Genomic DNA, 24,103 nt, shown 5'->3' on the forward strand with positions numbered 1-24,103 from the left:
CGTGTGAGTTTTATAACCATGCTATTGACACAGACTGCATGTAACAACGTTCTTCATACGTTGTAGTGTTATGACGTTTGTCACCCCAAACCTGCTGGTCTAACTGTGGCTAACATTTTAGGTGCGGGATTGTCAATCCCGTATAGATCTATACACAAATATCACGCTCTCCCTCCAAGAGATTGTGGTTTATAATACAGGGCTTGAAATGCGGACTTGAGAGTACGTTGAAGTTGAATATCTCACAACACTTAGTATAAATAGATTTATGAAAAATAAAGTCTATATCTCATGCGGATGAAAGTATTTCACGTTCACAATGTTTACGTAAGAATCTAATGAATAACCCGCAAACTATACCTGTAACGCCCGTAGATCCGGGCTAGTCAAATTAGAGACGATAAGCATCAAAAATGACTTTTTTATGGAAGATTATTTAGAAGGATTAATCTTAACCAAGTTGTAGTGTATTTCACAAGGTTTCTGTGCATATAAAGAACGCCAAAATCCGAGTTATAACGAAGAAGTTATGACCTGTCGAAGTTTAGCGACAGAACCTGCATAACCCAGCGCGACCCAGCGCGATATAAATAGTGAATTTAAGGTAGATAGATATCTATACTTAGTGATCTAAACGAGATTCGAAGATGTCTTTGATAGTAGCCCAACAATAAAAAGACAGACGAAAACGGAGTTCAGATGAAGGAGTTATGAATTTCGAACGGAGTTTTCCTGTCTCGGCCTACTAAAGATAATATATAAGTAATATATTTATAATATATTAAAAATAAATTCAAAATTAGCCAATGGAGTCTAAAAAAGAGTTGTAGAGCATAATCTCACATCCGCGTCGATATAAAGAACGTCGAAAACGGAGTTCGTATGCGAAAGTTATGAATTTCTGAAGTTCAGGTCGCGAACCCCAAAGTTGTGTCAGAGACCACGATGTGGCAAGCAGTGCCACGACGTGGCAAGTCTTCTGACACCTCCAGGAGTCCCCCAGATGCAACTTGTGATGATGCATGCAATGACGTTCAAGCCCACGATGTGGGAGAAGTGCCCACGACGTGGAAAATGAGAAAATAGCCCTATAAATAGATTTGAAGGGGCAGCCGTTTGTGGTTGCCAAATCTCTCTTATCTCTCCCATATTACATCGTTTTACGTGCAATTTTAACCCCCCAAAGCCTCGGTATCAACCCCGAGACCCGAAGCAAGTCCCGAAGCCCGAAGATCCCGAGAAGAAAAGAGTTTCCGAGCCGAAGCTCTGCCCGCGAGAAACCCGGTGTGTGTGAAGTGATCCCGGTTTCACCAAAGAATACTACTTCTACAAGCCGTAGTGCTGTCCGATCATCTTCTGATCAGGTGAGTGTATAGTCACTTTCATCTTACACATAGATATGAAGTATTTTATAAAATACGTGCTATGTGTATATATATTGTTGTTTATATGTGTGAGTGTATAGTCACTTTCATCTTACATATAGATATGAAATATTTTATAAAATATATGTTATGTATATATATATTGTTGTTTATATGAGTAAGTGTGTAGTTACCTTCTTCTAACACATAAATATTAAGTTTTGCTACAAAATACGTGTTATGTGTATAATATAAAGTTTTTTATATGTGTGAGTGTATAGTCCCTTTCATAAACACGATATTAATACAAGTATTGTTTGAATGTATTAAGTATATGTTTTGGGTGAGTGTGTAGTCACTCTCTTCTAACACATAAATATTAAGTATTTGTTATGAAATACGTGCTATGTGTTTATACATTGCTTATTTGAGATGAGTGTGGAATGGACGTTTTATATAGTTTTTAAATGAGTTAAACTGTATATGTATTTTATATATGCGAATATGTTGGGTAGAACATGGATAGATGAGATAGTTGGTATGTGATAAAATGAGGAGGTACGAAAGATGCTTAAGAATAATATTGGTAGATGCACCAATTAGAAAATGTCATAATACTAGCAGATGCGCTTAAGAATAATATCGGTAGATGCACCAAGTAGTGAATGTCGTAATCCTGGCAGATGCGCTTATAGGATAATGTCGGCAGATGCGCCAAATAGAGAATGTCATAATACTAGCAGATGCGCTTATAGGATAATCCTGGCAGATGCGCTTATAGGATAATGTCGGAAGATGTGCCTAAAATAGAATATCATAAACCTGGTAGTCGCGCCTCATAGTGTATAACGTAATCCTGGCAGAGGCGCTTAAAAGATGATGTTGGTAGATGCGCTTTATGTAGCAATAGATTTTGTGTTAATTCTTTAGGTCAATCCTTATGAATGAATGAATGATGGGTAGTTGAATTCTTAGGGTAAAATCCTAAGAAATAAAGAAGATAATGGGGATGGGTAATTGGGTTGATTGTTTGATGGTTGAATATAATAATTATATTATTGTGGGTTGAAAACCCTATATGCTCACCATGCTCCCAAACCTAACCCACTCAGTTTAATTGTATCACAGGTATCGATACGAAGCTGCTTTGCACTAAGAGATTAAAGGAGATGTAAATCACTAGAGTAAATGAATGTATGTTCTGTTTATGCTTATGTGTCTGTATCGGAACATGACATCCGGAGGTTTTATTATTTACTGAAAATACATTCTCTTTGAGAAATGTTTTGATAAGTTTTTATCATATCTTGTTTTGGGAACAAATTCCGCAACCGTTTTTTCTTTAAACGAGCACTCTGATTTATAAAACAAAGCATAAACAAATCGGTTTTTTCTGGCCGAGAAATTGGGGATGTCACAGTTGGTATCAGAGCATTAGTTTAAGCGAACTAGGAATTTGTAGGATTTCTAAACTTAAACTTAAAATGCTAAGTGAAATTTTGAGATGTGTTTCTGTTGTGTTTTAGACATGAGCACTAGTTTATTTTAGGAAAGTTGCCTAAAATGCTTTTATGTGCTAAATGTTATATGTTGCCATATATGATATTATTTGTTCGGATCTATGATCTGTTGCCGACCGGATCTGGAAACCTTATGTGTATAGGATTCTAAGCGTACATCTACGATATTAGAACTAGCATGTAAACCTTTCGGAGTGATAAGGATGATTTGAATATCTATCGTGAATAAGGATCTAATTTCACCTTATTCGGTGTACAGATCAAAAATGGTGAGAACAAGAAGTGGAGTTGGAAATGCTGATGAAAACAGGATCAACCACCAGTGATTGAGCAAATACCTATCATAGCAACAGCACCTGAGCCGATAACAATGGTTGGTGTACAATTGATGATTCAGACGATGTTGGATCGTCAGATGGATGAAACGAGACGTCTGCTTCAACAGAATCGTGAAGAACTGTTAATTCAAGTGGAAGAGCCCGAGTAAATGAAGGGAACTCGGAAGGTGGAAACTTCAGTGGATCTGTTGGTCAAGCCAACCCACCGATAGTTAGGCAAAACAACCAGAATGGAAGGAATGATGGAATGGGATGCAAGTATAAGGATTTTCTGACTTGCAAACCATCGACCTTCACTGGAAAGGAGGATCCGATCGGAGTTATGGATTGGATATCGAAAATGGAGCTAGCCTTTATGACGTGTGGTTGCAAGGGCAAGTTACAAACCATATTTGCAGTGCATCAGTTCAGAGGTGGCGTTGTTCGCTGGTGGAACACTCTGGGGAAGACCCTAAGCCCTAACGAGCCACTGCAACTGTCTTGGGGCGGAGTTCTTAGTGGAATTCAAGCGAAAGTTCTACTCGGCCCAAAACCTGCTAGAGTTGGAGAACAAATTTCTGATATTGAAGAAAGACAGCATGTCAGTGGATGAATACACTAATTCCTTCACAGACAAGATGGAGTTTGCTTTGTGCATCGTCCCAGACGAGTTGATAAAAGTCGACCGGTACGTAAAGGGACTCCCATGGGAGTATGCGGTGCCAGTGCGTTAGGCACCTACTCTAGAGGCAACTATTTGGGCTGCCAAGTCTATCGAGAATATGATCAACGGGAGGACCGTCAGCAAGGTTGAAGTTGGTGAGAAGAGAACGTTGGAAGGAACTTCAGGGTCTAATGAGAAAAGAAAATTCTCGAAGCCTGGAGGAGGAGGAAGAGATGAAGCAAGGTGATGCGATAAGTGCAAGAAGAAGCACTCGGGAAAATGTGGCGTGGAGGTGACATGTTTCAAGTGTGGAAAGCATGGGCACTACGCTGATGAATGTATATTCAACAAAAAGGTGTGTTACGAATGTAACGAAGAGGGGCACTTCAAGCAAGACTGCCCAAGGAAAAATCAAGCAGCAAGGCTAGAGGCACCGCCAAAGCCAAAGGCAAGAGCACTTCAAATGATCCTTGATAAAACAAATGGCAATGCAAGGAATCAGGAATGAGGATTTTATATCCAAAGATCAAGTTATGAAGAAGCAGTGTGAATAGTAACTATTGTTATACGAAAACTCGACCAAGGGTAGATAGGTGTCCCATGCTTTGCCAAAATAGATTACGCAAGCTCTCAGCATACCTTCTAAGGTTTGTATGGTTCTCTCACTCTGGCCGTCGGTCTGAGGGTGATAAGCGGTACTCATATCCAACCTCGTTCCTAGAGATCTTTGTAGCGACTGTCAGAACCTCGAGGTGAATCTACTATCTCGGTCCGAGATAATGGATATTGGCACACCATGCAGTCGTACAATCTCCCTGATGTATATTCTAGTTAGCTTCTCCAGTTTATCCGTTTCTTTGATTGGCAGGAAGTGCGCGGATTTAGTTAACATGTCGACGATCACCTAGATGATGTCGAGTCCACTTGCCGTCTTGGGTAACTTGGTTATGAAGTTCATGGTTATCCGCTCCCACTTCCATTCGGGTATTTCCGATTGTTGCAACAGTCCCGAGGGCTTTTGGTATTCCACCTTGACTTTGGCGCAGGTCAGACATTTGCTCACGTAGGTAGCAATTTCGGCTTTTATGTTCAGCCACCAATACAGTTTCTTGAGGTCCAAATACATCTTATCTGAATCGGGATGTATGGAGTATCGTGTCTTATGGGCTTCGTTCATGATGACTTCTCTGAATCCGCCAAACTTCGACGTCCAGATCCGATTCATGTATAAGTTTTGTTCTTATAAGTTTACAAGGATGTTTAAATCCAAAAGAAAAAAAAAACTTGGTTATATAATTGCCTAAAACCTTCTAATGTAGCAATTTTATTGAATACCCGCAATAATAATACTAAACAAAAATATATAAATGGTTCATGTGGTTGGCGAAATAGGCACATATAGTCCAACTTCAAGAAAATAGGCAAACACATCCCATGTGGTTTGTTGATATTACATAAATGGTCCTTCCGACACATGACATAAAAAATGTTGTTAATTTTCTATAAAATGACATTTTTACCATTTTTTTTCTTTTTCATTTTTTTTTTTTTTTGTATTTCGTGATTATTTTCTAAACTCCAAGGACCCGCCCTAACTTTACGCTTCGTCCCTATCCCTCCTCTTAAACCTTTATTCCCTTCTTTCCTTTTTCAGGTAAATTAAAAACTATAAATGGTTGGATCTTTGACAATCATTGAAAACGCCTCTTACCTACCACCAATTGTGATTTCCTTTTATCCACCACCACTGACAACATCATCTTACCCATCACTGTCGATGATTGTTTCTTACCCAAATATTTGCAGCACCAACTCGGATTCACTTAAGTTTAGGGAGTTCTGATGGCTGACGACAACTTTTCTCTAAATTAGTTTACAAGAATGATTAGATTCGATATATTTTGTTACATTGTCTTATTCAACATAGTTTTTTCCTCAGTCAAAGTCCTATTTTTTTTCTCCAAACCATAAGTGAGACAAAGGTTGATCGAGAGGAAAAGAAACATAACAAAAGATATTGATGTAGAGAGACATAGATTGTGAGTATGTATGTGTATGTTGTTTTGGATTTGTATCCTTATTTCATAGAGTTTATTCATTTTAGTAGCTTGAATCAAAGGTTTTGATTCTAAAAGTGCTTCAAAATTGAGTGCTTTAATTTTGCTTTATTAAATATAAATTCAGTAGTTCGTATTTCATAGAGTTGGACTTATATTTGAAGCATGAGAAAGTGGTTGGAGATGACAAGGAAGTAGAATTTAAAGGGTGAGAGTAGAAATGTCGGTTTACATAAATTTGACGGCATTGTTTGACTTTGTGTGTTGGAAGGACCATTTCCGCAATATCGACTAAACACAAAGACCCAATTAATCTATTTGTTAACTATATGTGTCTATTTCATCAAACCATAAGGACCATTTATGTAACTGCCATAATACTATCTATAGAAATTGAAATTTAAAAACCAAAGTGCGAATGTGTATTAGCTTATTCTAGGGACGAATTATGTAATTTACTTGGTCACGTAGATAGTGAAATTTCGGTAGTTCAAAAAACCCTAAAACCCCAAACGTTCCAAGCAAACCATATTCTTGATCCAAACACAGTGACCTAAATAGGATCTTTCATCAACACGAACACAGAAGTAAAATCAAATGGCATTCAGGTCGAATGAGATGGTGAAGAAGATAATGAAGAAGATAGGAGGCGAGAAGAATTTGGATCCCGGAGTCAAAGAATCACTGAAGAAATGTTTGCCGGACAGCAAGGTGGTCATGGGGAGAGCCCAGCGTGGAATTTTCGCCGGCCGTCATATTCAATTCGGCAACCAAGTCAGCGAGAAAGGTGGAAACAAGTTAGTACACACTGTCTTTGTCCCTTATTAATTCCTCAATCTCGCATAGTTTAGAGAAATCAATTCAGAATTTTCTATTATACTCGATTTGCAGTTGCTATACACCTTGGATTATGTCGAATCACTCATTAGGTGTTTAAAATGGTTTAAAATGTTGATTATGTTTGAATCTCAAGACGCAAATCCAGATTAAGTGCTTAACCAATTAAATCAAAAATAAACAGATTTGAGAACATTGTTGTAACAGGACTCGAAGGAACTGGAAGCCCAATGTACAAGAAAAGAGGCTGTTCAGTTACATTCTGGATCGACACATTCGAGTAAAAGTAACAACACATGCTCTTCGTTGTATAGACAAAGCAGGTGGAATTGATGAGTATTTACTAAAGACACCTTACAAGAAGATGGACACTGAAATGGGGCTCTTATGGAAAGCCAAGATTGAGAACATGTATCAAGAGCTTGGAAACATGGAGGTTGTTTTCTTTCCACAAGAAGAGGAAACCAATCTTGCAGAGGAGTTTAAAGAGATGAGAATTCAACAGAGGGTTGCTCGTAGGGATGCAAGAAGGGAGGCGAATGGTTGGTGTCCTAAAATTGAGCAGGTTGAAGAAGGGAGTGAAGATGTTGAAGTTGTTCATCATGATGAGTTGGTTGCTAATTCATAATTGTTGTTTGATGTTTACGAAAAGAATTTTAAAGTAATCATAAGTGGTTGAGTTGCAGGTTTTTGGGTTTTGAATTTTGTTAAGAATTTGGTATTTTGTAATAAGGTTACAAATTGTTGTTCATTTTGAGACTATAGACATGTATTTTATCCAACACATGAGATTCTGTTGATTGTGTAACAACCTGTGGAAGGAATTTAGTTTTATCCCTTTTTTATTAAAACAAATTTCCCTAATTATGTAGAGGATAAAATGCAAGAAATAGCAATCTAGTTTCTAATTTTTCTTTATTATAGTATTTTATTTTCTTTTTTGTCTGATTACAGTGTTGTACTTTTATATTATTCTTTATTAGAGCATTGTAATATATATATATATATATATATATATATATATATATATATATATATATATATATATATATATATATATATATATATATATATATATATCCATGATGGTGAAGAGATTTGAATTACGAAAGACAAGTTAACATGTTTGGGAAAATAACTTACTAGGATGATCACGTTTTCATTTTGACCTTTTAACTTGTTAAATGTATTCATTTATTATCATTGGCAACAGCTATTTCCGGTAACTATGGTAACCTGTGAACACATTTAACAAATTAAATGGTCATATGTATACAAAAAAAAAATGCATAAATATGAACGAAACAAAAAGGTTATTACCGTGGTAAGTCATTTTCCCCACTTTTAGTAGAAGTTTTATTTTTCATATTTGTTTGTATTATTTTTCCAAGTGTTATTTTTAAACCATCCATAATGATTAATTATTTATCTCATTTATAGCATTTTGATTTGAAAAATCAATTTTCTATTATTTATTTATTTATTTATTTTTGCAAAAACTTACTATCATAAATATTAATTAATCATTTTAAACTTTTTTTTAATTAATAAATATATTTTTATTTTTGTAAAATATTTTATATTGCATTATATATTTTTTTTCTTTTTTTTTAAGCATATGCAATTGTTTAAAGTATATAGTATTTAACAATAAAATTAAATAAATTAAATATGTAACAATAAGTATGTAAGGTGTTTTAAAAAATAAAAAGAAAATATTACATAACAAATAAAATAAATTATAATGTAGATGCTTTAAAATTATTACAACTTTTTTATATTTTTATAGTTAGAAGTTTATAAAAAAATTAATTTTTTTAATACAAGGTTCTAAACTTGTATTTAACGAAAGTATTTTCAAATGTTATAAAAAATATTAATTGGTTATACAAAAATGATGAAGCATTTTAAAAATGTTGTAAAAGAAAGTTTAGAAATAGTTGTAGGAAAGTTATAAAGAAATTATATGAAAATGTTTAAGAAAAATAAAAATAAAATAAAAATAAAAAATGAATAAATAATAAAAACTTGTAAGAAAAGTTTAAAACATTTAGAAAATAATTTGTTTAAAAGCAGGTGTATAAAAATAATTATAAACGAAATTTAAAACATTGTATTAGAAAAACCTATAAAAAATATCCTAAAAATGTTGTAACAAATTATAAAAAATTTAAGAAATTTGTAAAAAAAAATATTCAAATTTAGGCAACGTTCTTTTTTTGTACACATTTTATCATTGAATTTGTTAAATGTATTTACATGTTATCACTGTCACCTGAGATCGTACGTAATAATGCAAATAACAATGGTAATATTTGCAATGGTAAATGGTCCAACATGCACTAAAAAAAAACAAACAAAAACCCTTAAATGTGAACAAAACAACAAGATAATTACCCTGCCAAGTCATGTTCCCAACATGCTTTTATGCATGTCATGCAGTGTCATTTTATACGTTTGATAGTGTGATATACTGTTGATGTGGCATTGCATAAAAACATGTTAACTCATGATACGTCATTGTAATTAAAATCTCATTGATGTAATGGGTAAACTTATTGCTAGAAAAATGGGGTTAACAAAAAAAGGTATTAAATAATCACAGGATTTGTATTTCTTAAGGATCGTGTATGTTCATGAACCCAAACAAATTGTATACACTCTTTCAAACACAAGATCAAACAACAACATTTAGGAGAAATAGCAACATAAAAGTAATTTAACTTCTACCAATAATACCAATGTACATACACATTTCAACCGAATCTAGCAACTTTTAACATGAAGTACTTTGCTATTAAAATGCAACTTGATACAATGAAATCACATTCTCTATTTCAAAAGAAGAAAACAATAATAAATCTGACTAAAACACATCAAGATTCATAAACAATGTATTCTACCACCCAAATTTCTTCAGAAAAGACATACCACAAACAACAACCACTGAATAAACACTACAATCAATGAACAAAGCACTTAAACCACTTTTCATCAACATACCCCACTCCAAAGCCATACCTAACTGATCACCAAAACCACCCACCTCACCAGTCAAAGACCCCCTGTGTCCTTCCCGGTTGACTTTTTCCAAGAGAACAGGTGCAACCACAAGGGTTATATTGGTCAATAGAAGTAGAACAAGTGGCCTTGTAAGTATGATATACTTTATAGAGTTGTTGCCCAGAATAGGGAAGCCTGCATATGATAATAAGACTAACAGTGCAGCTATGATTGAACAGTATGTTCGGGTGTTTTGTGATGATGTAATGGCAGGGCGTAGTCTATTAGGGGTGAGAGTTTGACCAAGATTGGTTTGTGATTTTGACTTGTGTGGGTTGTTTGAGGTATTGATTGGTGGAGATTGTTTTGTTATTGTGGTGGGATTGGGATTGGGATTGGGAAAAGATTGTGTTTTGATTGGTGCTGAAGGTGCTTCTACAGATATTTCGGTTATTTGGACATCATTCTTGACATCATCACTTGCAGGCTTTGTGATTGAAGGGGAATCGTTGTGTTCATCTGCAAAAATGAGTCGCTTGATGTCAAATTCTCTGTGTTCAACGAAAATGTAATGATTATGGTTATTCAGAACTATGATGATGGCTTTATGTGTTTGAAATCAAGAGTTGGGATGGTAGATACATGTGAATCGAAATGTTTTGGTTTATGTTATAGTCTGTCAACAATGGCTTTCAAAAGAACTTGCCAAAAATTGCTTCTTACGTCTCATATAACTCGGTGAAATCATAAACTAAAAGTGAAATTGACATATTGTAACAGTTAGGTATAGCATTAATCAAACATAGATCTAATAGATTTGATGAAATCAAGAAAAATTTACCAAAACAGTTGATAAGTACACGCGTATCAATCAATATCGAGGGCTTACTGGAAACTAAAAGAATCGAATTAGCTTCTTCGATTAAAATTTTGACAAAATATCAGAAATCACGAACGAATACACGGCCACACAGATAAACACAGCAGAACTCCTTACAAGAAATTAATCATCGGAAAAAGTGGACAAGAAATACATCTCAAAGAAACACATACCTAAGAGAGGAAATTGATCAGGATTCCGAGGAATGGAAGGAGGGCATGGTGCAGTAGAAGAGTGATGCGACTCGACTACAGAAGGAGGCAACGGAGATGATGATAATGATGTGGACTGGGCACGACCAGTGATGAGAGCCAAACGCTCCGCTCCTCTCTCGGCGATTCGCCGCCGTCGAGCGGCTGCGTCCCTGACAGTTCCACCGTTCGTCGCCATGTAATTCAGGAAAGCGAATCGTGGTAGGCGGTGAGCTGTGCAACTCAGTTATTATCATCGAGTCCAACACATTTCCATACACGTTGCCCACCCAAAAAAGAAATTAACATGATGTATTAAATTACTTAAATGATATACTTTTTATAAATTAAATGTTGATTCAATTTTGATTCTTAAACTTTTGAATTCTTGATTCAATTTTGATTTCGACTTTGTTCACATTTAGTCACTAAATTTTTTTTCATTATCTATTTGTCACTAAACTATTGACACTCTTCATATTTTACCTACCGGTCAGTTTCAATAGTTTAGTGACAAATAAATAATGAAAAAAAGTTTAGTCATTAAATGTGAATAAAATTGAAAATTCGTTTCCCTATAAAAAAAAGTTTAATCAGTAAATGTGAACAAACTTCCTCTTGTATTATGTTTTAGCAAATTATTTATTTTTTCTAAATTCTAGCAACATATGTTGATGAATAAATCTGTGAAATAAAAAAACAAAACCTCGAAAAATATATTTAAAAAAATGAATACCTGAAACCGAAATAAAAAACCAATGGTTTAATAAATTCCAAAATCAAAATTTCCAATATGAATTTGGTTTAACAAAAAAATAAATCATTCTCACCCATAGTATCATTTTAATTGTTGAATATATAACTATTTTTTTCTAAAAAAAAATATTTTTGTAAAGGTAATAGTAATATGGATGTAGTGGTTTGGGTGCAACACTTCATAAAACATGTTAACGATTTTACTTAACTCTATATGTTTAGTTAAATAATCATAAATTTCAATAATTATTCAAACTTTTTAAGAAAATACGCTCTCAAATATAAATCAATTGTCCGGATAAATTAAAAATATTTAAATTTTAAACAACTTGACTTTCATTTTCGATATCATTTTTAATAGTAAATATATTAATATGATGTATGTCAATACATGGAGTATAACAACATATATAATGTATCAATGTATGTATGTATTTTTTTTATAAACAATGTATATGGTTTAATGTATGTCAATTTATGTGTTGTATAATTTTATAACACAAAATTCATACATATAATATTAGGATAATTTTCATACATATAATATTGCGTAGTTTGCTAAACCATAATACAAGAGGAAAGTTTGTTTACATTTAGTCATTGAACTTTTTTTAGAGGGAAACGAACTTTCAACTTTATTCACATTTAGTCACTAAACTTTTTTTTCATTATCTATTTGTCACTGAACTATTGAAATTGTTCACATTTTATCCTATTACCGGTCATAAGGGTATAGTTTTAATAGTTCAGTGGCAAATAGATAGTGAAAAAAGGTTTACTAACTAAAGGTGAACAAAGTCAAAAGTTTATTACCCTTTCAAGTCATTATCCCCATTTTCTATTAAGATTCAAAATAAAAGAGATTTTGAGATTAAGTTCAGTCATATAATTCATATCTATCGTTCTTAACCTTCGGCGTACCGACGCGAATGATCAGTTATAACCATAAATGATTATGTAACACCGTCCATTCCTTTCACCTATGTCACCTCCCCCACTACCACAATTGTCACCACCACCACCACTACCACCATCTCTGCCACCAGCCGACCCCGCCACTGCCACCTATATCACTTATACCACCGCCACCTCTTCTGCCACAAACCATTATAATCATATACGATTACTCAATCTGTGAACAGATATATATATATATATATATATATATATATATATATATATATATATATATATATATATATAATCATTTATGATTAGGCATATATGTATAAACATTGTATAATTATATATGATTATACCTATCTGTAATATAATCATTTATTATTAGGCATACATCGTTGTTGCAAGTACGATGGAGCGTTAGAGCTGCAAATGAGAAATATGTGGATGATGTTAAATCTCAAGATGTTTATTTTTTTTTATAATCCCAAGTGAATCGTCCCTTACGAATGATATTATGTGAAATAATTTGAATTTTAAATCATCCATTTTGCTTCCTCTCTAATAAATGAATGTTTTTTTACCACTTTTCACACTCTTATTTAATTTGTCAAATATCATTTTGTAGTTATTTTAAATTAATTCTTTTTCTATATGTCATTTTATGAGTTTTTATTTATTAAATTACACATAATAATTTAATGTAATAATTGCAATAAATATAGTAACAAATGGATATCAATTTCATTAATGAACTTACTTTTAAATTTAAAATTGTCAAAATTAAAGCTCTTTAATTTTTTTTATCTATTTAAATTATTTGTTTAAATTTAAAAGATAAAAAATATTTCCATTATAATATTTCATTATTTTTCTTATTTTATTTTAAATTCAAAGTTTTCAAATATTTTGATTTTTATATTTAACTTTTTTTTAAATTAACTCATGTAATACATGGGTCTTACAACTAGTTAACCAATAAAGCAAATGAGAAATTATATAACAAAAAATGTTAAATGCATAGGATAACTGTTTGGTTTATATTGATTTTAATTTTCCAACAATGTATGTTATGATATGTAAAATAGCAAAAATATGTTAGTTTTTGTTAATTTTTACAATGTATCTTTGTTTGTAATTAAAGATTTGTTGAATTTATGATAAGTTGTAGGATAAATTGTTTAAATTAAATATGGTCTAAATTGATAATGACATGATATAAAGTGTTATTTTGTTCATTTAACACACAAAAAATGATTTTTAGTTTAAATATGTAATCAATTATATAATTTTTAATTTTAATCATTTTATTACAATTCCTTTATATTATTTTAATATTTAAAAATCATAATAATCATTTTAAAAACTTAAATACAAATACTGTATAAATGAAAAATAATTTGCATGTGTCTCGTATAAGAATTTAGATTATTCTTTTAGAAGTCTTGGGAAACATTCCAGTTCCCACAGTATTTAAGAAAGTAGAGTTTTTTTATAAAGAACTCTCCCATATAGTTAAGTTAATTCTTTTTAGTACGAACAAACTCATAAACTTATTATTATTTTGCTTATAAACCTATCTATTTTAGTTAGAATTTTTCATCAACTCTAAGGTTGATACTAATGGCCACGGCCCTTTTGGATCACTTATCAAAATATCTTTATAAATTCAAATAGATTTATCTTTAATTTTAAAGAAACCAAATATTTTCTCCCTTTTTACTCCTATCGCCTTATGACTCTTTTAAGAGTATCACTTGTCATATTTAATATAATTAGGTGTGTACCCACCCAAAAGAGCGGGCCGCAATTATTACTTTTTGAATGAACGATTTTTTTGACAGAAAATGTTGTTTGACTGTTTTAACGATTACAAATTTTTTAATTTATATGTTATAAAAATTTAATGTCCAACCTTTGGACAAACATCATGCATACATTAAAAAACAAACAAAATTTAATTAATGTTCATTCCTTAAATATTTTCGTTGATTACTATTTACCATAATTAGTTTTTGTTCATGAAAAGATAAGTGGTGTGTGCATAAAAGATTTGTACATTAAGTTTATCAAGCATGTACCTCTTAAATTTCAAGAAAAAGTTTAATATGCTTTATAATATGATTAAGATTAATAAATTTTTATTATATTTGTAATTATCTAAAAATAATAGGAAGAAAATAAACAGAAGGATATTGAATTTCTCTTAATATTATTTTGTTCTAAAAAGAAAAAGTTAATATCTACTTTTCAAAATTCTCTGAACATACATATAATAAATTTTGAGTTACTATTTCCGCATTTTTATATCTTAGATATCTATATATTGTTTAAATAAATAACTTTTAATTGAATTGTATTATTTAAATGCTTATTGCTTGCCAAAAATCCTACTTCTACATTTGGTAGGTCACCGGATTATTTAAATAAGTCGTGTTTTCCTTGGTTTTCCCATGTTACAACTTCCATACCAATTCGGTTGATCCGGAATGGATCGGTTAAACGTGATAATGACTTAGGAGGGTAATAAGGTTTCCAGTTTGTCTGTATTAGGTCACTAAGGTTTTTTTTGTGCGTATTAGACCAATATGGTTGTTATTACCGTTTAGAAATAGTTCTTTTACCGGTTTTAACGGGTAAAAAGGACTATTTCTAAACGGTAATAATAACCATATTGGTCTAATACACACAAAAAAACTTTAGTCACCTAATACGGACAAACTGGAAACCTTATTACCCTCCTAAATCATTAACCCTAATTATTTAGAAAACATGTTTACTAATTAATGTGAATGATTTGTTTGACTGAAAATAGTTGCTTCCATTTAAACTTATCTCACAACCCTTCCGAGAACTTCTAAGTCCAAAAACTCATATGATTGATGATCTTCATTACATAAATATGCAACATTTTATCAATAACTTGTTTTTTGTCATTTAAATGTTTACATGAACACATCCATATGTACAAAAACAAAATCTCACTTTGATACCTCTCATCAATGTCTACATTTGATAACGAATGGAAATGTAAAACCAACGAGGACTTATATAGGTTGTTTATTATCAATTATTTTATAAAAAACAAAACCACAACATGAACTAAGAAACTGAAGTTGCAAAATGAATAAAAAAATCAGCACATAAACAAATACATACATACTATATACAACACATAAACAGAAGTTTATAAAGCATGAAACTTAATGACAGGAAAAGTAAAAAACTTAAAGGAGACTTTATAAAAAGAAAGATCACCCTTACTTGCCACAAATTGTTGAAGACATCAACAAGAAGATCAATCTAACCATAGAATCAACATGTTGTATGATCATGACTTCAGTAGATGAACTATTGAAACGTAAGAATTGCAATTGAACTCTATTAGCATTTGAAAAGGGAATTAGGGTTCCAGAGAAGACGACGAAGGGTTAAAAAATATTTTGGACCATTTCTCGATTTGTGTGTGTCATCCTTGCGCAGGGGCCATGCTAATCTTCTTTGTATCGTTCCAATTTTATCGGATGTCCCCAAAGGGACGACTATAGATGAAGAGCTTCGCCATATAGAGGAGTAGCAGGTTATATGGGACGACGCGAGTTCTAAACGAAGTAGTTTACTGTTGATGGCCATATATTCTCAATGTCTATAAAATTAGGGTTAATGACTTAGGAGGGTAATAAGGTTTCCAGTTTGTCCGTATTAGGTCACTAAGGTTTTTTTGTGCGTATTAGACCAATATGGTTGTTATTACCGTTTAGAAATAGTCATTTTTAACCGTTAAAACCGGTAAAAGGACTATTTCTAAACGGTAATAACAATCATATTGGTCTAATACGCACAAAAAAAAACCTTAGTGACCTAATACGGACAAACTAAAAACCCTATTACCCTTCTAAGTCATTATCCCTCGGTTAAACATTCCATTAGGGAGTCTGATCTTGATTTTTCTGTGTGGTATTCATTTGTGATAAGAGTTCCCGAGTGAGGCAAGGGGAAAAAACATTTAAAAAAAACAATGGAGTTGATATATGTCTACTTTTGAACTCAGAACCTTGTTACGTTGAGGAAGTGGCCTTTGCTGGGAGCTGGACTCTACGAGTCCCATCAAACACGCTACATGTCTCACTAAGGTTGGCTCACCAGCCGGGAAGTAAGAGGAAAGAGAAAGAGAAGAGAAAGGGTTATTATTGGCATGCTTCTTTTTTTATTTTATTTTTTTCCAATATAAAAATAACACAACATTTAGATTTTATCACTCTATTTTTTATAATTTGGATGTTACAGCTATCTTCATCTTATGTGGCTTTAAAAAATCTAATGCGGTAGCATGCTAGAAATGCTATCATTCCTTATAGCCTTAGAAACAATTTGTTAACCAACCAATACCATTATACATTCAAACAACAAAAGCCAAATCACAAAAAGTCATGGATAAAAGGAGGTCAAATGTAGAGCCAGACTAGAGATAACTTCTAAATAAGACCTTTGTCTTCTCCTCATTTTGTTAATTTGTAAATATCATCCCCTCTTTGCTTCAAATCTACTATACATCTACCACATGCCATATAAAAAGATCCAAAGTACTCCACAAACCATCTAGCAAGATTTTCATCAATTCAATAATATACTTTCATATAAAAACATGACTTTCTAATCAAAAATGAAGTGATACCATAACTTAGTCTTGTGAAGATCTCATTTGTAACTTTAAATATATATTTCATTTTCTAAACATGGAACCCATACAAGACAATTCCTTTCACCTCTTGAAAACACAACTCCACATCAAATGCATCTTAAAGGTGCACACACACCATTTGAACTTTGAACTATGCCATTTCATGATATTAGGCTCAAAAAGATACAACCACAATCCTTATAAAACAAAACCACAAATCCTATGACCCTATCAATCAATCAACAACAAAAAAAAACATGGATCCAATGATCAATATACCTCTCTACTACCCTCTTCCTCGATAGGATGCTCTTAAATACTACAATCCTTCTCCTCTACTCCAAAAAAATTAATTCCAAAACTCGTATTTTATTTTCAATACGAAACCAAATCCTCCATGTGAAACTATACACATACCATTTCTAACTATCACTATTTCCAGAACAACTTTCATCCTCAGAATCAGGAACAATGGAGGATTCAATTGCTGAATTACGATTTGGCCTTTGCCTCATTCTTTTCTTTGCACCAAAGTTTCTCATCTCTTCCATATCATCATCATCATCATCATTCCTACCTCTTTTTTTCCCAACAAAATTTCCATTTTCAATTTCAGATTTCTCAACTAACTCATCTTCACTGCTATCATTCCCATTCTTTTCCTCCTCATCATCATTGTTTTCTTCTTCTTCTTCTTCATCATCACTTTCTTCTTTTTCATCATCATTGTTTTCTTCTTCTTCTTCTTCTTCATTGTTTTCATGTGATTCTTCACCAGAATCCTGGCTGCTATCTTCAGAAACATTTCCATTTTCAAGCTTGCTGTTCTCAGAGTCAGATTCAGTGGACTCATCATCATCCTGATCTTTCTCTGAATGTGAATCCTCCTTCACTGAACTTACTTTTTTCTGATTCTTCTGTTCTTCTTTGGTTTTCATTTTCCTGATCATGCAGCTTTACAGGTTTAGTGATATTATATTGATGGAAGAAAATAAAATAAGATTAATAGTAATTAATGCAACTTACTTGGTTTGTCGTATGGCTTCATTAATGACCTTGTCATATTCATCTGCAAAAAGTATTGTTTCTGATTAGTTCAACTTTGGATTTCGATAAAGAAGATGAGGGCAAAAAGGTCATTTTACATACCAAAAGTGTAACTGACAGGTTTAGATCTACGACAGGAACGTGTGGTTCCAACTCTACAGAAATTATTCAAAATCCTCTCTTCATGCCTCTTCCTCTGCAATGCTTTTTGTTTTTTCTGTAAATGGACCAAAATTTGATATTAAAAAATAAAAACACCTTATTTATCATCATATCATGTGAATTTAAAAAAAATATAGATAGAATCATAAAAAAGACAACAAACCTTCTCAAGTTTATTAAGAACAGGCATGATTTCAGTTTCAACTACAACACTAACAGCAACTTCAGGTTTTGATTTACTTGATGAGTATTCATCCTGCAATAACCATTAATTTTAAAATTTATCAATTTAATAAGCCAAGATTTCACAATTCTGATTTGACAAATGATTTATAAAAAAATTAAACTTACCACAACTTTCTGGAACTCCTGTAGGTTAGTTGCAAGTGTTTCCCATATACAACCAACAGTTGTTTCTGTTCCAGTTTTTTTAAAAGTATTTATTTCTTTGTACAATCTAAAACCAATAACTTCATCTCCATCACACCAATATGAAGTGCCTTTTCCATCATCACCAATGTTTATTTTTCTGAAAGTAGACATCTCATTCTTGATTTTTACTCCTTCATTAATGTATGACACCACATCATGTTGCTGTGAAGAAAAACAAAAGAATATAAAATGGTTAAATACTAAGTTTTTCATATATAAAGAAAGGGAAAAAAGAAGGGTTTGAGGATATGATACATCAGCTCTGATCTCACAGAGTGCTTTAAGGATTACAAGACGAATTGTGGGGTCAAGTTTCTTGTATGTTTCCATTTCAGCCCTATAGGAGAAAAGAATTTAGAGTTTAGTTGAAATTAATATGAATTAGGTGGTTGACTTTTATGAAAGAAAATAAAACTATAAAAGTACCCTTTGGCTGCAGTTAATGGAAAATCACCCTCAGCAACCTGAAGATCAAATTACTTAAAGTTATTTTAAAGAAGAAAGTTAAAGAATTAGGGTTTTGGAAAGTATAAATTAATGAGTGGCGTACCCATGGCCACCACATGCTGAGCTTCTTAGAGAGTGCTACAACCCAAGCATCTGGATCTTTTAGGTTTTTACTTACAGGTGGGATTCCCTGTTCAGCATTATGGGAGGAGATAAAGTAAGTAAAAAAAGATTGGAATAAATATTTGTTCTCTTATGTACAATATATGCAGTCTTTTTTCGTGTTCTTTTTGTACATATCTGCAGCTTATTAATTACAACAGGACAAGAATGATCCGATGCGAAGCATCTATGTGGTACTATTATCTTAGACTGATGGTTGTAAGATATCATTATCATTAAACACAAAAATGACATTAATGCCAAAAAAGAGGGTGAAGTTAGAATTTAGTGAACAGTTGAGAAAAAAGAAAGAACCTTTAAGAGTGATATGTGAATCTGAGCAAGAGATTTGTTTGGTTGAATGAGTGATGTCTCAATCTCTTCAGCAGAAATCTTCAGATTACTTTCTATAACAGGCTCAAACACCTATATAAAACATGTTAGATAATTCAAGATTGTGTATTTGTTTGTATATAATGGAAGCTATAAATTCATTAGAACAACCATATGTGTACATAATGACCGATCTAACAGAAAGCCTACCTATTGAGACTCAATATACTAGCTGCCAAAAATAAGATGCAAACTTTGTAGACTAAATGATATAACTTCGTTTCATTTAATAGTAAATTAACTAAACGAACTATATATATGCGTAGTTGCATGTCAAAATCATTCCAAAGTTCAGGCTTCATATTATCATATAACCATCTTCAATATTTCTATAGGCTTCAGATACCCATTCTATGTCAAAATCATTCAAAAGTTCAGTAGCCATATCCATTTATACACATACATAGGGTTATATACATATACTAGTAGTCTAGTATGCTACCCTTTATGTGCTCTCTAAGACGTAGTTTGGCAGATTGCACACTCGATGCAATGAAATTTGAAAACAAACGCTGTTGCCAATCAAACTCGTTGCAAATTTGGCATTCGTTCAAATGCTCTCTCCCTATTTGAATTTCATACGTTTCCTCTAAGTTCTATGAATTTTTATATTTGATGTATTTTAATGATCCCCTCCGTCGTTCCTCTCTATCCCTACGCCCCCCACCACAAAAAGTTCTAGGTTTTTATTAAACAGTCGAGTTTTATCGAGTGAGATTTTGAGTTTTACGCTTGATCTTTCATAAAAGCATAATGCACAAAACAAATGTAGATCGTTCTACACAAACTAAATACGAAAAATGGAACTTTGAAAAGTAGTCAAATCAAAAATCCTAAAGATTACCTTGAAGAAATTGAGAACAGAAGCCAACTCCCAACGCTGTCGAAGACTACTCCGAGCGGCTTCAAAATCCGAAAGAGACGACTCCTGTCCATTTTCGTTCATTGTTTTAGAGTGAGAAAACCTAGAAAGAGAGAGAGTGAACGGTGTGCGAAGGGGAGAGATTGAGGGATCGATATTAGTAGTCGGGGTTTCCCGCCCAGATATGTCTCATAAAAGTTTTGGTCACGACATAAATAGTACCTGAAATATTGAATTTCATCGATTTTTGTCCCTTTGTATTTACCATATTTCCTTTCAAATAGATATTCATCAAGTAATTCCCTTTATTGGCCTAGATAAAAATGTTGGCATTCAATTCATTTCCTTATTTGTCACTGATAATATATTAGGCTATAGATAAAGATAAAGATGAAATTTAAACTTGGATTTATAAAATATTTTTAAAACAACACAACCATTTGGATAATTATAACAACATAACTTTTCATATTCAATTGCATTTATATTTATTGATCGAAATGTGTTAAAAAGGTCAAGTGCAACATACATGGGGTTCTTGGATAGGATACAATAGTCATGTTAGCCCTAATGGTATAAGCATAAGCATATTAGTGTGGTTGTTCGTTTGGCAAGTTTGTTGTGATTAAAATTTATGAACGAGTGTGAATGTTAGATTTATGACATGTCAGAGGATGGAAGCAAATTCTAGATTCCAACGCATAGTTCTATTAAAAGAGATCTTAAACAAAAAAAGTAAAAATGATCGAGTCTTGTCTCTTCCTGAAGATAGGTAATATGTCCAAGGATATTTGGTTTAATAAGCAATTATCGGTACTAGAAATTTATGCATCCTAAAGATCATATTAGTAAGATACATGAACTTTTAGATATGTAATGAGTCAAAATGTGTCGTTTGGTTTCCAAGATCAAAGTGAGTTTTAAGTACCCTAAGTTTCTCGATTTGTTTAAATAGACGTTAATAATGAAACATCATATATAGCATCTCATTTGTACGCCTTGTTCCCTAAATGACCATCAATTTTAGGTGATGGTATTACATAGTAAGAATAAGGAAAAGTCATTATTCAATAAATATGACTGTATATATAACGAATATCGTTTTATGGAGAAATAACTATATAGAATTGATAGCTCATATTTGCATGGATTGTTATTGAACAATAAAACTATTACATATGTTCGTTCATGTGACATCCCTTATTTTCCAGAATCGAAAAAAAAAATCTTTACGCTTTAAAAAGTCATAACATCTTTATTTGCGAAAAATCTTATTATATTGCAATCTTTTTTAGTACAAATGATTGTTTCAAAATAATAAAAACTCTAAGGATGTTATAATTGATACACAGTATATGTTACAGCGTAAATACCTAACGACCCTAAAATACTATGGTGGGTCTTCTCTTCAATCACTCAGCATCATATTCAAATATTCAGCAGTCTTAACATCGCTACCTGTGATGCATATAGAATAAGTGGGTTAGGTTGGGAAGCCTGATGAGATACATATGGTTTTCAATCACTCGGCATTATTCCAACTTTCTAAAGGGCCTTATAACTATAAAATCATCCTAAAAATCAATGTTTTATAGACATGCATATCTAGATCTCATATTGGGTCAAAATGAAGAAAACAAAATCACCAAAGCTCAGATGCATGGGTCCAATACACATTTAATTTCCAGATTTGATCCATATGATATACAAAGGACCTCAAGATCCATAAAGTTTCTAAACTTATGGAATCCTACCATTCCAATTCGTATATGAAGAAAATGGGACAAACCCTTAGATCTAGCAACCTAGCATAAGAAAGTTTACACCGTGGACACTTACAAAGGTCCAAACTTGCTTAAAATGAAGATCCAAGCTAGCCAATACATTCATTACACTTCTAAGGACTCCTTTCTTCAAAAGCGAACACAAGCACCAAAATGGGCCCAAAATTTGAGGAGAAGGGTTAGAGTTTTCTTTTATAGGTTTGGAGGTGATAGAGGTTGAAGGTGAAGGAAACCCTAGCCCTTCACGTCCTTTAAATAGGGCCCAGGTCAAAAAATTTAAGGTTTTACAGTTGATCGGGCATCACGTCATGACCCTTATAGTGTCATGTGACACTTAAATAATCCTTTCCACATAACGCGGACATGTCACAACGTGACAATACTTTCCTCGCATCGTGGCCACCCTCAAATCCATACTATACTTAATTTTTCGTACCTCGAGGATTCGGATGTTACACGTTTGTGAAACCATATTGCTAACATTATTGTTAAAAGTATGGGGTGTTACAAAATTGTATCAAAGCCATAGTTTAAGTGTATTACATTTGGAATGCACATACATAAACTTAAACTATGAAATGTGTAAAAAGGTGGTTCTAAGGACGGAAACCTTTTTATGGGAAGTGGATTGTAAAAATTGGAAAGAATGTATAAGGCCATTAATTATTGGTGAAATTTCTAATAATAGCAGGGTCCTCTTGGGTTTCTCTCAAGACTCAAAGTGAGTAGAATAAATAAAGGATAAATTACTTTATTAGTTATTATGGTTTAATAATTAATTAGAAACTAATCAAAAATATATTTTGGGAATTAATTAAACAATTTGATTAATTAAAGGGTTTAATATTAATTAATCAATAGTTGGTTGAGTGAATATTTCAGAACCTTTATGAAATTAGGGGTTGGACGATATCGCCTCATCCTACATGGGATGAAGAGTGAATTTTGAAATCTCCTCCTATGTCACATTGGATGGAGAACAAAACCAAGAAAGGGATCAAATACTATAAATAGGACCTTAGGATTCTCATCATTCCTTGCACCTTAGTTTGAAAAATCCGTCATCTTTCTTCCTCCCTCTGTAGTGGACGAGTTCTTAGTGAGTTTGTCCCTCATCTTAGTAGTGGACGAGTTCTTAATGAGTTCTTAACGAGTTCTTGGTTTGAAAAATTCGTCAAAGATGACTTTTTTCTAAATAATCTTAACCAAGGTTATAGTATATGTCACAAATATTATGTACATATAAAGAACGTTGAAACCCGACTTATAACGACGAAGTTATGATCCGTCAAGGTTTCGCGATTATACTGGCACGACTATGTGTAATGTAAAAAGTGAATTTTTGATAAATTATTCTTTAGCCTTAGTAATCTAAACTAAAGTCATAGTAGACTTAAACCGAGAGCGTGCATGTAGAGAACGTCCAAATATGACTTCGTACGAGGAAGTTATGATTTTTTAAAGTTTCAGCGTAGCACTATACAACTCAGAAATCGAATTTTAGATAGATTGATTTTTAGCCAAACTGATCGAAATGAGAATTGAAGATCTCATTAACAGGACTTCAAAGATAAAAAGACAGCCGAAAACGGAGTCAGTACGTAAAAGTTATCAAATTTACACGGTCATTAACAGTATAATCTT

At 32.6% G+C, this 24,103-nt stretch overlaps 3 protein-coding genes and 1 non-coding gene across 4 annotated transcripts; 1 reads left to right on the forward strand and 3 right to left on the reverse strand.

Annotated features, from left to right (window-relative positions):
- The first annotated feature begins 6,353 nt into the window (after positions 1 to 6,353).
- On the forward strand, positions 6,354 to 7,541 carry LOC145033462 (Ribosomal L28 family). The gene is made up of 2 exons (XM_078982070.1): positions 6,354 to 6,719; positions 6,967 to 7,541. The coding sequence occupies exons 1-2, from the start codon at positions 6,520 to 6,522 to the stop codon at positions 7,385 to 7,387; spliced, it is 621 nt and encodes a 206-aa protein (XP_078838196.1). The 5' UTR covers positions 6,354 to 6,519; the 3' UTR covers positions 7,388 to 7,541.
- A 2,027-nt stretch (positions 7,542 to 9,568) lies between these two features.
- LOC145033474 (uncharacterized) lies at positions 9,569 to 11,131 on the reverse strand. Its single transcript, XM_078982079.1, has 2 exons — positions 10,816 to 11,131; positions 9,569 to 10,281 (listed from the first exon to the last, which is right to left on the reverse strand). Exons 1-2 carry the CDS (start codon positions 11,030 to 11,032, stop codon positions 9,659 to 9,661), a joined length of 840 nt encoding a protein of 279 aa, XP_078838205.1. The 5' UTR covers positions 11,033 to 11,131; the 3' UTR covers positions 9,569 to 9,658.
- A 4,795-nt stretch (positions 11,132 to 15,926) lies between these two features.
- Positions 15,927 to 16,029, reverse strand: LOC145027886 (U6 spliceosomal RNA). Its single transcript, XR_013675649.1, has one exon. It is a non-coding gene; the product is annotated as a U6 spliceosomal RNA (small nuclear RNA).
- Positions 16,030 to 17,308: 1,279 nt separating this feature from the next.
- Positions 17,309 to 20,818, reverse strand: LOC144997400 (DDT domain-containing protein DDR4). The gene is made up of 10 exons (XM_078957306.1): positions 20,658 to 20,818; positions 19,736 to 19,846; positions 19,362 to 19,448; positions 19,238 to 19,275; positions 19,067 to 19,148; positions 18,731 to 18,973; positions 18,543 to 18,635; positions 18,320 to 18,434; positions 18,197 to 18,239; positions 17,309 to 18,112 (listed from the first exon to the last, which is right to left on the reverse strand). Exons 1-10 carry the CDS (start codon positions 20,757 to 20,759, stop codon positions 17,593 to 17,595), a joined length of 1,434 nt encoding a protein of 477 aa, XP_078813432.1. The 5' UTR covers positions 20,760 to 20,818; the 3' UTR covers positions 17,309 to 17,592.
- Between the last annotated feature and the right edge of the window lie 3,285 nt (positions 20,819 to 24,103).

This window comes from Lactuca saligna, chromosome 1, assembly GCF_052625555.1.
Source record: "Lactuca saligna cultivar CGN05327 chromosome 1, ASM5262555v1, whole genome shotgun sequence".
NCBI classification, from domain to species: Eukaryota; Viridiplantae; Streptophyta; class Magnoliopsida; order Asterales; family Asteraceae; genus Lactuca; species Lactuca saligna.

Excerpts from the sequence above, each read along its gene's own strand:
- LOC145033462 (XM_078982070.1), top strand. The coding sequence starts at position 6,520 with ATGGCATTCAGGTCGAATGAGATGGTGAAGAAGATAATGAAGAAGATA. Across the intron at positions 6,720-6,966 it reads AGCGAGAAAGGTGGAAACAA|GACTCGAAGGAACTGGAAGC; the intron begins GTTAGTACACAC and ends TTGTTGTAACAG.
- LOC145033474 (XM_078982079.1), bottom strand. The coding sequence starts at position 11,032 with ATGGCGACGAACGGTGGAACTGTCAGGGACGCAGCCGCTCGACGGCGG. Across the intron at positions 10,282-10,815 it reads TGATCAATTTCCTCTCTTAG|ATGAACACAACGATTCCCCT; the intron begins GTATGTGTTTCT and ends TCATTTTTGCAG.
- LOC144997400 (XM_078957306.1), bottom strand. The coding sequence starts at position 20,759 with ATGAACGAAAATGGACAGGAGTCGTCTCTTTCGGATTTTGAAGCCGCT. Across the intron at positions 18,974-19,066 it reads TCTGTGAGATCAGAGCTGAT|CAACATGATGTGGTGTCATA; the intron begins GTATCATATCCT and ends TTTTCTTCACAG. Across the intron at positions 18,435-18,542 it reads TTCTTAATAAACTTGAGAAG|AAAAAACAAAAAGCATTGCA; the intron begins GTTTGTTGTCTT and ends GTCCATTTACAG.